Source organism: Crocuta crocuta, unplaced genomic scaffold (genome assembly GCF_008692635.1).
Source record: "Crocuta crocuta isolate KB4526 unplaced genomic scaffold, BGI_CrCroc_1.0 scaffold457, whole genome shotgun sequence".
Taxonomy (NCBI): Eukaryota; Metazoa; Chordata; class Mammalia; order Carnivora; family Hyaenidae; genus Crocuta; species Crocuta crocuta.
Genome location: NW_027531318.1, coordinates 7,791,894 through 7,808,730, shown reverse-complemented (window position 1 = coordinate 7,808,730; position 16,837 = coordinate 7,791,894). Strand labels below are relative to the sequence as shown.

The 16,837-nt window shown below is 44.3% G+C and overlaps 1 protein-coding gene across 1 annotated transcript in view; it reads right to left on the bottom strand.

Annotated features, from left to right (window-relative positions):
• MKX (mohawk homeobox) overlaps positions 1–8,430 on the bottom strand; it is a 67,286-nt gene extending 58,856 nt beyond the window's left edge. Inside the window, 4 exon segments of the mRNA XM_077771774.1 lie at positions 4,936–5,044; positions 5,046–5,069; positions 6,100–6,366; positions 8,354–8,430. Coding sequence (XP_077627900.1) covers positions 4,936–5,044; positions 5,046–5,069; positions 6,100–6,287 — 321 coding nt within the window. The 5' untranslated portion in view covers positions 6,288–6,366; positions 8,354–8,430.
• Positions 8,431–16,837: the final 8,407 nt, after the last annotated feature.

Sequence of the window (16,837 nt, the reverse complement as noted above, 5' to 3'; positions counted from 1 at the left end):
ATTTTGATGTCAAACTCAGAGCTTTAGAAACACTGTATTTTATAGTGAAAGCTTGCAGAACCAAATATCTAGAAGTTGGAAGGGCAAACTAAGTAATTTTCATCCCTACTCTAACAGAGGTGTTTACATTGATCATATTGACAGAGCAATCATTATAGTAAGCCCAAAGGGAAAAGATGGCATCTGTCCACCTCTGAATATACAGAATTAACAAACTTATTGTGAGTGACTCAACTGAAACATTGAGAACCTCATTTCCACAACATGTAGTATAAAACTTGGAATAATGTAGAAAGAGCAATTTGAGATTCTGTTGAATAACAGTTGCCGTAATCCTTGTAGTTGGTAAAGACATATGTATCTCAACAGAAGCACTCACCTAGCTAAAAAGACGCTATGTCAACAGAAGGGGCAAAATCTTAGAAAGTAGCAATTTTAGCCAAGGGTACATTGACATTATCATAGGAATGTGAAACTTCTACAAGAATAGGAATCATTAATATTCAGTCATTAAATGTAATCTCAAACTAACTGCACATGCATTGCACTCTGTATTGTGATCATGAAAGAAGTCATCCCAAGAAGACATTATAAATAAGTAAATAAACAAATAAATATATGTATATACATTTAAGAATATATACAAATGAACAATGGGAAACATTGAAACCAAATATAGTCCCCATCTTCCCTTCTCTGAAAAACTTCTTCCAAGGCAACTATTCTGTAGTAAACTCTGTATCTTATGATAATATAAAACACCAACTGCATACCATTTTGTGTTATTCCAAAATAAAGCTGTTTACATTTGGGGACTACAGAGTATATTTTTATAATGTTTAAACAGTGGCTGGCCATAGAAATTAAGTGCAATGGAATATTTTGGTTGGTTAAAGTATACACACACACACACACACACACACACGTCATTACCTGTCAATTTTATGAAAATGTTCATATATCATTAGGAAGATGCAAGATAACAATAAATAGCTCTTTCTGCTTCGTTTTTCAGGGATATATAAAATGTAGTTGCGGATTAATGTCATCAGAGCTTCAATTTGTCAGAAAAAGTACCTTTTGTGGTCCTGAAAATATTTCTTCCACTAACGTTTCAGTTTCTTGCTTCTAGGTCTAGTGGACACTGCTGACCAGGTTTTATGCCCTTCCTTATCAATTTAAGAGCAACAAAACAAGACAGATATACATTTCATGAAAAGTTTAACAATTTGATACACAGCCAAAAGAAAAATGTGAAGTGTAAAAGAAATTCTTGAAATGTAAGATACTCTTGTAATTAAGGAATAAAACTTGTGTAGCCACTTGTTAACATCAGTCATGAGAAACAGATAGGAGGTACTGCAATAAATTTAAAAAAAAAGGAGTTTGGAACCAGAAATAAGGGGAACACTCTGTATTTGTCCACCGACACAAAAATATGACATGTTTCCAGATACACTGAAAATAATAAAATGAGTTACGTTCATGCTAGTCTATAAATGATCATATAGCATTAAAGATAATGTGTATTCAATGGAATGGATTTTAAAACTAGAATATCTTTGTCAGACTTCAAGACATTATCCAAATTTTAGAACGGTGTTTTGGAAAGCCACATGGTGACTATATGGTATTCCCCAATTAGACTTCTTCATTCTACAAACATGTATGAACAGTTTATGGAAAGTACAGTGCTGGAGTGATATGGAGGTATGAAAAAACATGAAAAAGACATGATTGCTCTACTCAAGAAGCCTGACTCCACAGGAGAAATTTATTCACTGGGGTCTAATTTGCAGGGATCAAAAGCTTTATTCAGCTCATAGGTTTATACTTTTTCCTCCAGAAGTGTAAAGTATTTACATAATTTATTTGGTTTCCCATAGAGTAAGAATTTGCTTGGATGCCTAATATATGTTTGACTTTCACAAACTCTCCCACATATATCAACATAAGTACAGTTGACCCTTGAAGAACACAGGTTTAAACTGCATGGGACCACTTATACACAGAGTTTTTTCAACAAATACAATATAGTATAATACTATAAATGTATTTTCTCTTCCTTAAAATTTTCTCAATAACATTTTCATTTCCCTAGCTTACTTTATTATAAGAATACACTACAGAACACATATAACATACAAAATATGTGTTGATCGACTATTTATGTTATCAGTAAGGCTTCCAGTCAGCAGTAGGCTACTAGTAGTTAAGTTTTGGGGGAGTAAAAAATACGTAGATTTTTTACTTGAGGGGAAGGTTGGCACCCTAACACTTGTGTTGTTCAGGGTTAGCTGTAGATATATATATATGTTATATATATATATGTTATACATACAAATATACATATATATGTATATTCTTACATAGATATCCTATTATGCCTAATTGAAAATAACTAGACACAAATTGGATTACTACATTTAACATCCCTTGGTACTCTATACATTTTGATTTCTTCCATTTATTAGAAATTTCCTTTCTTATAAAAATTTGGAAATCATTAAGCAGTTATCAATTATTATAAATAATTACATTTGTTCCATTTAAAACTTACATAATTTTGTGCATTTTTATCTTCTGAGAATTAGTGTAAGAGAAAGAAAATGTAATGAGAAGTTTTCACTACAGGAATGAAAACTTCACATTAATTAGAAGACTGTAATAGCGTTACCAAGATATTTAATACAGAAAGAATGATTATTTGTGTTTGAACTATCATTAGAGGTAGAAAATAATTTGATTCTGTATTAAAATGACAACTACTTGGATTGCATCTCAACAAAACTACTGTACACAAAAATTTAAATGTCTCTGCTAGTGACAATATTCGTTTTCATAATTAAAAATGTTCTAGCACAGGGTAGCTGGGTGGCTCAGTCTGTTAAGCCATGGACTCTTGATTTTGGCTCAGGTCATGGTCTCTCCTTTCATGGGTTTGAGGCCTATGTTGGGCTCTGTGCTCTTAGTGCAGAGTCTGCTTGGGATTCTCTCCCTCCCTTTCTCTTTCAAGATAAATAAATAAACTTAAAAATATATATATTCTAGGGGTGCCTGGGTGGCTCAGTTGGTTAAGCATCAGACTTCTGATTTCAGCTCAGGTCTTGATCTCCTGGTCATAAGATTGAGCACATGCTGAACTTGGAGCCTACTTAAGATTCTCTCTCTCTTTCTCCCTCTATACCTCACCCCCCATTCATGCTCTCCCTCTCTGTCTCAAAAAAAGTACTAACTATATCGTTTTTTTTTTTTTTTTTGCTTTCTGTATAAAAGAATGCAAGCCTTAAATATGGAATTGTACGATAAACCAAATTAATCTAATACTTTATTGCTGACATCATTGTGAAACATTCCAATAGCTCTATAAACCAGCATGTTTTCAAAATAAATAGCATACCTGTTTAAACTGAAATTTGAACATATGCATTTATTTTCACAAGTCAAGTTTTTCGGACTGGAATCACTGAAAATTCATAGTTTTATGTTAAACAGATATTAAGCCAAGAACACTAAATAAATTTTCCCCTCCAGTGCTGCAGCAAATCATTATTAATACTATTGCCTGTTAACATGAACCAAAACAGATGTTTTTCCCTACAATTGTATTCTGAATATAAGCAGACAAATGCATATTATCGTTTTAATAAGCTTGAATACAAGTCAACTTTCATGCTTTGTCAAACTTTCCATCAATTCCTAAAATGACAACTTTAAATACTCTGGAAAGCAGGTTTTATTTTACCTAGTAGTTAAATACTGTCTTTATTTGGGGTCTCCCTCACTATAAATTTAATGGAATAACCAAAACTTCACAAATGCAGTCATGTAGTGCTACTATAATATATGAAACTCCTCAGTTCATTTAACTCCTCCTCTTTCTGAATAAATTTGTTCTTTTTGCACGTATAAAAGTTCATGCCACCAAATTTATTAAAGAGGAATGTGGTGTGTTGGAAAAAGCATTTGATCTGGAGTTACATTACTTCCAGGCCCGCCTCTACCCCTTACTAACACTTAACTTCCACAGTGTCTTGGTCACATCATCTGTAAAATGCTGATAACTACTCTACCTCATCATATTTTTGTGAATATCAAATAAGACAAGGTAGGGAAAAGCTTAGTCAAATGTAAAGGAGTGTTGTTGACTGGAGAAGAAACAAACTTGTACCCTTTCTCTACAGCTGACAAAGTAAACCAACTACTTGAAATTGGTCTCTTAACCACAGTGGGACGATACCAGCAGCAAAATTTTGTGGATTCTAGCTAATACTCAGGATGCCTCTTATTAAAAAAAAAAAGAAAAGAAATTCAAAACCCACTTCTTGCCCTCCCACTCCATCTCCTAGCTCTGTCAGTAAAGATAATTTTGAAAGTTATCCTGTACTTGACCTTTCACAGGGGGGCCTAGTGGGGAATGCTTCAACCAGGCCAGCAGCTTCAGCATCATCCAGAGAACTTGTGAGAAATGCAAATCATCCACCCCACCCCAGACCTACCACTGAATCAAAAACTCTGGTGTGGCGCCCAGCAATGTGAGTTTGAACAAGTCCTCTCAGCGACTCCAATGCACACTCAGGTTTGAAAAATCACCGCAGGTAGCCCCATCTGTAGCCATGCGTGTATGGCACACCAGTCTGGATTCCCAGACACCTTCTCATAACTCGCAGTTGACTTTCCACCGCCCTCCCTAACAGACCACCAAGCAGGCCCTCCTGAACGGGGCATGCGCACTGCATTGGTAGCTAAGCTTGAGAGGAAACCCAGAAACTTCCTACAACACAACTCTGCCCCTGTGCCAAGCCCTCAGCATCCTCGCAGGCAGGAGCCTGAGCACCTGCACCGGCCTCCAGGGGCCCGATCCCGGCCCAGCGGGAGGCGCCGCGTGGGGATCAGCTCAAAGCCGACGCGCGCCCGCGCCTCCGCCGCGGTTACCTGCACGAGCGTCATCTGCGAGCCCAGCGCCAAGAGGATCTTCTCGGTCTTGGTGGGGTACGGGTTGTCGCGGTGTTTGTAAAGCCACTGCTTGAGGGGCCGCGCCATGNACCTTCCCGCCGTTCTGCCTGGCCCTGGACACCGGGAGAGGAGGAGGCCCCGGGTGAGCCACGCCGCCCGGCCGCTGTCCCCGGGATCCCCCCCGCGACTGGACACCGTCCGCCCGCGGCCACGCGCCCACCGGGAACGGCAGCCGAACCCGCGTCCCGCACCCCGGAGCGTCCGGCTGGGAGGTANATGCCTGTCGCTCGGGGCTTCCAGTCGCCTGCGGTCAAAGGAAAGGTCGCCCACTGGACGGCAGGAGTAAAGCAAGGGATGACGGCGGTCCCCCGCCCTGCTTCTCTTCTCGCTCTCTACTTCCTTTAATCCTCTGGAAAAAGGGGATCTTTTCCAAGCAAGTTGTTTCTGNCGCCGCGCTCCTCACGGAGGCTCGCGCGCCTGCGCCGCAGCCTCCAGGACTTTTGCCTCTTTAAACACTTTGAAATGCAACTCCATCCGAAAGGACTGGTAGTAACGTTTTGACGAAACCGAATCTCTATTTTACTAACCAACAACGCCGCAGAACAAGCAGCTGATGCAATCCTTCAGGTGGAGACGGCCAGGNCGAGCCGCGCGCGCGTCCCGGGCGCGCTGCGGAGAGCCGACCTTGCCAACACCTTGGCCGAGGCGCCGCGAGCTTCGAGGCCGTGGCGAGGCCCTGTCGTGACACGAGAGGGGAAGCCCACGGGGCTGGCCTGACCCGGGGAGCCCCTGATGGCTTGGCCCTGCCCTGTTCCTAGGCGTCCCGCTCAGTCCTTTCTGCTTGGCTCTCATCCGCAATCCTGCACCCGAGCGCGGTCCGGAGAGGGGCAGCTAGCCCCCGGCCCTGGGGTCCAGGTATGGGAGGACTGGGGCGCCGTCTCCAACAAGCCAATTTTCAGGTATCCTGATGCACAGATTCCCCTATATATATTGAGAAACTAATGCCTTTAAAGGACACTCCGAGAGACCAGGGGCGGATACCTGCCTTCCCGGGAGATCTGGGCCCCCAGCCCACTAGCCTCGGCTACCACTCCCACCCCTCCAGGCTGCAGGCGGGCAGGGGTCCCGGGAGGGTGCGCATACCCAGTCCTCCGGTGTCTTAGGCCGAGGTTGTCCTTGAGGGGCGGGCCGTCCGGAATGCCCACCTCGGGGCGGGCGTGGGGACTGTCTAGGACGCCACCATAGGGCCGGCTGCCCCGTTCCCGTTCGGGAGCACCGCGGTCCTCAAAAAGCACGGCGCCGCTGAGCTTGTTGAAGACGATGGTGTTCATGGTGCCGGCTGGCAGAGGCGCGCCGCGCGGCCGCTGCGCCTTGAGGCCTGGCCGCCGGGAGCTCCGCAGGGCTCGGGTTCTAGGAGAAGATGCATCACGTTACTCGCTCGGTGCTCCCATCCCTACGCGTCCCGAGCCCCGGACTTGGCAGAGGCTCTGGGCTGGGGAGCCGAGAGGAGGAGCGGCGGCGCCACACCTGGACAAGGGAACCCTTGCCTCTCTCCACCTGGCTACACCGCTCTCGCTCCCCACCAACCCCCCGCACGCTCCTGGGACAGGTCTCTACCCTCCTCCTAGCCCCGGCGATCGTTCCAAAGAACCTCAACCGGGAATAATTTACCCGCGTAGGCAAAGGGAAGTAATTTCTAAACGAGTTCTTTTCTCGGTTTTAATCTGGAAGAAGTGCACTCGGGTTAGCGGAGCGGGATAGGCGCAGGGGTTGGGGGGTGGTGCTCTTCAGCCGCAACGGAAGTCTAAAGCATCTCCGAGCTCTCACTCGGGTTGGAAGGAGGGGTTGTGAGGAAGGGAAATTTTTGGGTAATATGAACAACCGCATCTGCAAGCCCCGGTTAATGAGTTCCAGGCCACACCGGGATTCCGGGGATTTGCATGTTTTCTAGATCCTGGATAGTTTGGCTGAAACCCCTAAATTCTAATTCCGGCTGAGGTCCCTGGGGGTGGGGGTGGGGGTGAGGGCAGGGAAAGTGANGTCGGAGGCTCCGGAGTCCAGGGCCTCCGGGAGCCGGCTGTCAGTGCTGTCCTCTTCCGCAGCGTGGGTGTGAGCCTCGACCTCGGAGCCCTGGCTCACCCGCCCCTTTCTGGGGTATCGGGGAACCATTTCAGGGGTTCCATCGGTGTTAGGAGCGGAAGGCGGCGTCGTGGTCCGCGCACCACCAAGCCTGCGGCTGCAGTCATTGAAAGCTCTCAGCTCACCTCCCGGGTCTCGGGGCCCGGGAGCTTCTCACCAAAGAGCGCAGGCCCGAGGTTCAAGTCCGCGCCGCCGCTTAGCAGTGGAGTTATGGCCCCCATCACCCCGCCCTCGCGCCTCGGGGTAGCTCCTGTTTCTTCCCAGTAGCCTCGGCACTACTGCTGGAGCCCCCTCACCCCGCCCCGCCGCGGCCGGGGCAGCTGCCCCTAACACATACACAGATCATCTGCCTTGCAGAGCTCCCACACTTGCCAACGCCCCCTGCCCCGCCCTCCAGCCACCACAGGAGCGGCCACGCGCGACATTTAGGGCCGTGACCACAGCAGTTAAGCGACGGCAACCGTCAGTATTCGTGGAGAGGTGAAGTCAGACCTCGGGGGGCTGCCCCGTGTACCACAAGGCTGAGTCCTCCCACGCAGACAGGTACGTGTCTAGAGTGAGCAGGCAGCCTCGGCGAAAAGTGTCAAAGCAAATTTCCGTGCCCGTAGCCTCTGTTCTAAGATCAGCAGTAGCCTTTTTTTTTTTTTTTTCTTTTTAAATCAGTGCGCTTAGTGCTTTGCGTTCATGCTGCGCTATTTGTAAAACACGCCCTTTTCCAGTCCCACAGTGTTTTTCCCCCACCCCAGTCCGGTCCTCCTGTATTCAACGGCTAGTTTTTCCTAGCGGCGACTCTGCGAGGTTTGTCCTACCGGACCCTGCCCCGCTGTCCCCACACAGAGATCGCAGCCACAGACACCCGGCGCGGTCTGGGTCCGCAGGCAGCAAGCGNCCTTCACCCTGGGCCCCACCCCAGTCCCCAGCACCTCCTCTCCGCTCCAGGGCTCCCCACTTACCCTCACCCCGACTCACTCCAACTGTTGCTTGGGGAGCTCCTTCCCTGCGGAACTACTCCGCCCAACGCCCGCGAGCAATTTTAAAGCCAAGGAGAAATAGCCAGGTGGGCTCCCAGGCTCCTCGTGGACCCTCGGGCCAGCCTCGGCCACCACCCGGGCGCGTGCCCATTGGACCTCGGAGGAGAGTGGGGGAAGGGCGGGGAGAGCGGAGGCGCCCGCGGCAGAGGGAAGGAGTAGCTCCGCGGCCAGAGCGAGCCTCGCGTCCCGAGGCCCGGGTCAGGGACGCCGCGACCCGAGGGCTGTACCTGTGGCGGTGGGGCCGGCGGCCGGCGGCAGGGCGGCTGGCTCTCCCGCGTCGAGACTAGGCGCACTCCCATCCCCGCCGCATGTTCCCCGCGCGGGCTCCAGCGAGCTCACCGCCGCCACCGCCGTCGTCTCGGCTTTATTTACTCAGACGGGCGCGCGCGGCCCGGGAACAGGAATACCGAGGCCTTCTCATGTTTCTTGACTGCCCGGCCCAGCCGGCGAACATCCTGCAGGCGCGGTATCCACGTTCCCGGGCCGGCGAGAGGAAGCCTCAGCACCCTCCCGGCAGCGGGGACTGCAGTTAACCCTCACAGAGGAGCCGCCGCTGCATGCGCTGCGGGCGAGTCCCAGGCCCGCCGAGTCCTCCCCCGCGGGGCCCGGTTCTCGCATCCGCGGTCCCGCTCTCAGATCCGCCGGCCCCGCAGGCGCGGAGCAAAAGGGGCCATTTCCTTCGCACTTGGCGGAGAAAGCCGAGAAGCCGCAAGTAGCGCCGGGCTTGGGCTCTGGGAGCCGAGACGCCGCGGTGCGAATCCTGCGTGTTAGCTGGACCGAGAGCCGGAAATGTAACCACGCGCGGCTGCGCGGGAGAGAGCGTTGCGCCGCGCCCGTAGTGTTCTTCGCGATTAGCTGCAGTACACTTAGAGCTCGGGTTTGTGTCTATAACGCGCGAGCGTATTGCAGAAGATGCTTGCGCCCTGGGAGCTTCTTGTTTGGTGTCACTGGGCTTCTGAGGTCCGGGCTGTTTCAAAGCCAGGCACAAATTCACCGTCCGAGGCCAGGGCTGGAGAGGCTGAGCTCGCCGCTGGACGCAGGGGTGGAGGGAGGCAAGGCCGGGGCGAGCGAGCCCAGGTGCCCAGCCCACTGTGACCCAGGTATGGAAGAGAAGGCGAGCCCAGGGCCAGGCATCTGCATGGAGGAAAGGGGATTGAACTTGGAAGCTGGGACGCGGTGCAAGGAGAGAGACTGTGTCTCAGATTCCCTTATTGATGATGGTTCCCTTCCCACCATCACCCCAAATATGAGAGTAACGAAAGCTGCGGTTTAGGTGTAACTGGAAGCTGAGAGCTTCTGGCAGCCTTGAAGGTCCTCAAGGCGCCGAGCGCGAAGGCGTCCGCGTTCTCGCCGCGGGCCTCGCCGCAGCAGCGACACCTTCATCTTTTTATAAGAGCGAAAGTAGATTTTTCCAAACCTGAAAGTTATGGCATCATTTGTTCTTTTCTCCTTCAAGGTGGCTGGCCAGCCCTGGGGCAGTGGCCCACCTAAGCATCTTCCTTTTATGTGGCCTGGAAGTGGTTAAAATATACGTTAAAGCTATTATTACCAAGATTAATCACACCTTCAAAGTTTCCATTGTTATCTCGACGGCATATGCCGTTTTGCGACGGCAAACGGGCGGTGGCACAATCTAAAGCAGAGAAGGACTAACTTTTAAAGTTTTTGCGCATTAGGCAGATAAATATTATCATTCGATCACGTTTCCCAATGTCCTTGTTCTCCTTTATTGTGTCATTTGAGGTTGAGCATTCTCATTTTATCATTGACGCCGCCCTTGACTTGCTATAGTGTGAGTTCAATAGACGTATCTGTCTACAGACCTCGCTGTGGGAATTTAAAGTCAGGGACACATCAGAAAATTTCAGCCACAGACTTGCAGCGAGTAAGTTTCACAACAATTGGTATTTGATAGTTCATAGGAGGAAATAGCCCGGTTTTCCCCTATTCTATGACTGATGGTGGTCACCAGACATTATCATGAAATCAACTGTAAGACGCCCCTCTGACACATATTTTGATCAGTTGCTCTCAGTAAAGCAATAGGCAGTATGTAGTTGCTTGCAATTTCATAGTATGATACTGACTCATGGACTCATGGAGCAGGATGCTGTAGCATAAGCTAGTATAGGACAAATGCATTTTGCTGTTTTAGTCTTAACTGCATTTACACAATATAAAAATGCATTTAGAGGACTTTGACTTAAGATCAATTTACACGTGAGATGTATTTTCTTAAGTCCTGATATAAAACATACAGCAAAAAATCTTGCAAAAATTGTAAAATGTGGTAGAGGAATAATATGCACCTCAGTCTTAAATCACTGAAAAAGTAATGCAAAGTTACTTTAGATTATAGTTTAGTAATTAGCATCCATTTTAAAATGGAGAAAAACAACCTACAATGGAGGGTAGATTTTAAAAGGAAATAGTATGGAGAATCCTTCTTAATATACAAATAAGCATATATTTTGCGATAGACCAAAATTTTATTTTTGCAAGTTTCATCCTCTATGCAAGAGTGAAGTTTTCCTCTTTATTTTAACCCACAGTTCAGACAACAGTTATCATTATCTTTAATTCCACCTTTTCCAAAGGTGAATTTTACTTAGCTTCTAATGCTATATTCTAAAGTCAGTATATGAAATGCTGCATCATAATCCTCAGAAATAAACCTTGCAATTTTAGAAAGCACTATCAGAAGATTTAGAGAGTATACAGTTTGTCGGAGATAGCCATATGCAGGGAAAAGTGAAAAAGAACTTAGGCCAGAAGTCAGAAAAGTTGAGTCCTAATTCTCAAAATCGAGTCTTAATTCTGGTTAATTTGATGTTGGCTTAGCCTGAATTTACTAAAGTATAAAATGAAGATATCAAATTTTCCACAAACTTGCCATATGCTATTATTAAGATAATTTTTAAAATGTGAAAGTAACGTATTGCAATTGCTAAAGGTAGAAAAATGTCAAGTAAGAACATTTGGCAGAAATCTTAATTCGTTCTATTAGACCTAGAGTGTAGTTATAAGTAATTTTACTTTCTTATAAGAAAACAAGAAGCCTTCATTTTAAGCATTTTGATATTTTACCAAGGAGCCTGACGTTTCACAACAAATACTGGTCAAAGTTTTTGAAAATAAGGATTGCTCTTAAACTCTCTTTTCTGGTTATTACTTATAGGCAATGAAATAAATTACAAAGCCAAGGAAAGTCTGTCACTTTCCGTCCGAATGTTATTAAATAGTAAATTTATGAACAAATAGCAGGTTCAACCTCACACTTGGCCAGCGTGAGTCGTAGAGATACATGTTGAAGTGTGTAAGTGGAAGAACATAACAAGGAGTGAAAGACCCAGCTGCAGAAACATCGTGGGCGAACTAGTAGAATAGGAGTCCTCCAAATTCCTCACAAGGCATTTTTACTTTGTTTATAATTTGACTTTAATTGCATTAATAACGCAGGATAAATTCTCTCAGAGAGGGTCTTCTCCATAAATCCAATCTCAAGCAAGGAACAGGCCGAGTCCAAATGAAAGTTCCTCTTTTGCTAGCTCCACCCAGTCACGTTCCAGAGAGTCAACCACCAAGAGGTGGCCACCGCTGGTTTGATGTGTAGCCTCTGGATGGTTTTCTCTGCGTTCACATCCATGAATACAAACAAAACATTATAGTTTTGTTTTATGACCTTCTGAAAGAGATGAGACCATACCTTATAGAAGGGTACACATACAGAGACATACAGAACTAAACTAAAGCTTGCTTTCTCATTCAATTTCATAGAGAACTTTCATATTTGTACACATAAGTATAATTCCATAGTTTTAACTGTTACATAATGCTCCATAATCTATTTAGCCATTCCTCATCACCATTTCTGCCTTTTCAGTGTTCGCTATTATAAGCATTACACATGCTTGTTTATGATTATTTCTGCACACACATAAACATTTTTCTAGGAATAGCTACACAGACATAGAATTACTGGGTTGAAGGAAAAATTTAAAAATTTTGATAAATATTTCCAAACTTCCCTCCAACCTGTACCCCCTATAAAGTCTCCATTTCCCGACATGCTAACACAGCGTTTCATATGTTTGGACTTCATAATGTTTGCCGGTATGATGGGTAAAATACTGTCTTATTGTTTGAGAACCTTTCCATTTATTTATAAGTCATTTGTATCTAGGAATTGAAGAAACTTGCTTATATCTTTATATCTTTATTAGATATCTTGTTACTTTTATAAAGGTTCTTTATAAGTATTTTTTTCCATGATATATATGCTTTATATATTGCAAATATGTCACCTGGTCTGACATCCACCTTTTGCCTCTTTTGGTTTTGCCTCACAGAAAGTTTAAATGTGAATATAGGTCAATAGGTCTGCATTTTCCTTTTTGAATTCTGGGTTTTGTGTCTTCCTTACAAAGGCTTTTAAAATATTTTCTTCTAATACTTTTAAAAATTGTTTTTTTTTAAAAAAAAAACTTGGCTCTTTAATCCTTCTGCAGTTCATCTCTGTATGTTGTGAGGTAGAGCTCTAATTTCATTTTTTTCCCCTTCAAGTGAATAGTCACTTATTCCTATGGTGTCTATTAAAGAATTTCCCCCCATTGATTTGAAATAAATTTTCTTATATATGGCACATTCCTTTCCATATGTAAGTTGGTCTAAGAAGGCTTTAAGAGATGTTGCAAAACACCCAATAGACTAGAATAAATTTAATCTTCGAAATTTTAAAACCATTCTGTACTCCAAAGACTTCCAATATTATTCTGTTTCTAATTTCAGAGCATGTCAAGTATCGAAATAGTAATATGCATGGCCTGGTTATGGTTCTAATTTAGAAGGCTAATTCAATACTGTTCTAGGACGAACTTGCTGTTTATTTTGTCGCGGTCCTGCTCAGAAGCAGGAGAGCTGTTTCAGGCAGCCATATTCTCCAGGGTAGAATGCGGCTGCACTGAGCCTTTCAAATGCATTGCAGAACCAAGTGATAACCAACGATGAGCAATATAAGGTTATCTGTAAAAGTGATGAGTCCCTGGCACCCGTGATTTGTAAAAGTAAAATGCATTTTTTTTCTTGCTCAACTCTATGTGGAATGTGATTTTTTTTTTTTCCGCAAAGCAATCCGTTAAGATGAGAACCTTCAATCTGATCGCATATGAGTCAAATTCACTCTGGACAAAAATGCTCATATCTTGTTGCCCCCATTTCTACAAAACATTAGCTACATAAAGGTACAGAAATGCAAATGGTAAACAGTCAGTAGAATTGAGATCCAGGTGGATTAATGTTTTTTGTTTTTTGTTTCCTACTTCATAGAGCTTGAGACAGGACCTGAAGTAACCCTGGGACACTAATACCTCATCTTTTCCCTTGATTCCAAAATATCTTTAGTAGCTACCAACAATCACAGTTTCTACTCCATTACACACATGAAAATACACTATATACTGGGGTCCTGGGGAGAATCTGGAGAACATTTTATCCTCAAAGTGTACACTGAAATACAAGAATTTCTCCCAGGAGATTATTGTATCTTGAAAATCAATTTGCTTGCACATCAAAAGTGGCCATTTTAATAAATTTAGTGAAGACTTTCTAGTCTTCTAGAAAGCTAGTATGACTCTATATTTGGAACCTAATGGACTTCAGGTACTTAAGTTTTAAGATTTAGTTCAGTTTTAAGATTTAATTACTGTACGTACTTCATGCTGTTTCAAGCTTTTGGCTCACCCCATCCATTTTCCCTGCTTTCATTTTACCCTCCTGTTTTCATCTATGTGTAGGATATTTGAATAAGTTCACCAAAGGAATACATGTGAGCGAAAGTGATGTGTTCAACCTTTGCTTAACTTGCTTAAAAAGAAATTGCTTGCCTTCCTCTTTAACTCTTCCCAGTTACCAAGGGCTGGAACACAGATGTGGCAGTGACCCACATCTACTAATCAGATAACAACTCAAAGAACAGCAGAGCCACAAGACGAAAGCAACTTGGGGCCTTGGATGGACCACATGGGTGAGAGCTTCTGGGCCTGGACTCAGCTAACTTTTTCTGGAAAGGACCGGACAGTAAATGTTTTAAGTTTTGTGGGTCATAAGGTCCGTGTTCAACTCTGCCAGTTACAGTGCGAAAGCCGCCATGGGTAATGGTAATGCTTGACTACTAATGAGTCAAGGAATGAGTGTTGCTGTCTCAGTAAAACTATTTAATGGACACTGAAGATTCAATTTTATGTAGTTTTCCTGTGCCACCCAATATGCTTCCTTTGACTTTTCCAGCCACTAAAATATGTAAAAACTGTTCTTCCCTCAGAAACAGAAACAGACATCAGGCTAGATGTGACCTGAGGTTGTGTTTGCTGGCCCCCTGGACTTGGGCTTCTCAGCTGGACTGACATGAGAGACAAATGAACTTCCCCTTCTTGAAGTTATTGTATTTTGGGGCTTCCTGGCAAAGGGGACTTAGTCTGTACCCTACATAATGCATGCCTGTTCAAAGTACCACCAGTGGGCTTAAACAAAATGCTTTTTAGATGACTAGAGGCCACTACAAACAGAGAATGGAAAGGGGCTGTAAGGATAGCATGCTTTCTCCCCTCTTCTGAGAATGTGTTCTATGTGTTTAGAGAATCAGCCTCATTGTTTTTACAATATTTTTGATGCTATTTTTTTTTTTAAATTTTAACCACTTTTAAAAAAGGAATTGACCGACCTACCTTTAGACGGAGTATTGGTGTTTGGGTTTGGATGCTTATGTTTTTTTAAGTCATGGAAAATGGTGATTAACTTGTAAGAATTATTGTTTTCTGGCTCACTTCCTCCTGTGTCTCCCCCCAAGCCCCACCAAATTCAAACTATTTTTTTCATTGTTTTCTTTTTTAATAATCAACAGTAAATATTTATGGGACACCTGCATGCAAAATCCTGTGCCAAGAACTGCATGATCTTGATTTAAAAGACATGATCCTTGCCTAGCTTACAAACTTGTTAAGAAAGCACCGGAAAACAAACATACCTCATCTAAAACGTTTTAAGGTGCCTGATATAAAGCTTGCTTGAATTCAGTAAATCTGTAAATCATCTGTAGAAATGCATGAGGGAGTTTGAAGACGATAGAAGGGCCATTTTATGTGTCTGCTAAAAATTTTGTAACCGTATTACCAACATCCTTCCCGAAAACATGCAAAAAGATCATTACTTCAGAAATTTGAGCCTGATTGAAAAACAGCATTTTCACCTCTTACATCAGACTTTTTAAAGTTTTATGCCAAAAACCTCTGGATTTCAAGAGAGATTTTGAGGGCTTCCATTGAAAAAAAAATATGGCAGGAGTAAACACGCAGGTTAGCGCATGATCTTTCTTTCCCCCTTTCCTTGTCCAAGCCTTCCTGCAACTACCTCTGGCTCTCCACCTTCACACTCCTTTGGAAAACTGTTGAAGAGAGGGATAGAAGAAGAGTTTTGTGAATAAACTTGTCATATGTGGCAGTGAGGTAATTCTTGAGGCTTATAGAGAGAAGCCTCTACTGCTCCTCAGCAAGAGGAGACAAAGTCTTGCCCAAGTATCTGGGCCCCGGGCCCATCGGCAGGCAGCCGGTGGGGGGTGGGCGCTGGGGGCATCAGGTCTGCATCTAGAACTACACAGTGATCTTAAGGCATTAGCCATCCATTTGTTTTGATACTCATTGAAGTTTCCTAGGTGTGCTTTGATGTTGTAGGCCATCATAAATTCTGTTTAGAAAGGAGTGTGGACTACAAGAAAGGGAAAAGGAAAAAACGTGTTACACCAATGAATTGTGCAATTTAAATAGCCCAAGTCTAGGATAAGAGAAGCCTTACATATCCAAAGGTCACAATTTTTTTCTTAGACCTGCAGTAGCAGTCAGCTCAAGACACAATGTCCTAACATTGCTCTCCTGGACTCTGGTAAATAGGGACATAATAAAGGATTTAAAAAAATTACATAATATGAACACAACACTTACTGCATGCCCATGTACTATTCTAGGCACTTAACTCATTCTCATAGCCATCCTTTGGGGTAAGCACCCATTAGTACCCATTTTATAGAAGAAGACACAGAGGCATAGAATGACCCTAAGTCACAGTTTATCGCTGAGTTAGCCATGTTTGAATGCAGTCTGACAGGTACCAGGGTTTGTTTGCTGAATCAGCTAACTATAACTAACTGCCTCTTTGAAGGTACATAGGAAGGGTAGACAGAAAGAACTTTAAATACTTGACTGTGTCATTGTAGGCACAGCTACATATGTTGCACACCTTTTGGTTCCTCACTTAACAGCAGGAAATTCAATGCCAATATGTTTGCTTTCCTTTCTGTATGTGACCTTTCTCCTACGTGGAAAGCAGGTGGAATCTCAGTGTCACCTAGAATGTGATGACTTCCCACAGCTCCAACATCATGGTCAAAAGGTTGTATTTCATGTTAATCTTCCTGCGTGTGTTCACACTCAAGAGCCAATAACTGCTGACTCTTCTGAAGGTTCTCTAAATCTGGAGAACATCCTTCCCACCAAGCAGTGAAGTGGTTCAGCAAAGAAAAACAACATGCTTTGGAATAGCTCCAGCAATCTGGAAATGTTGCTTTGCTGTAGGAGTAGACATAGCATGATTATAAGTGGCATATCTCAAGGCGGGTGAAAACCAGGAGCTTTGACTAAGGAGCTGGAAGAGATGATAGCGGC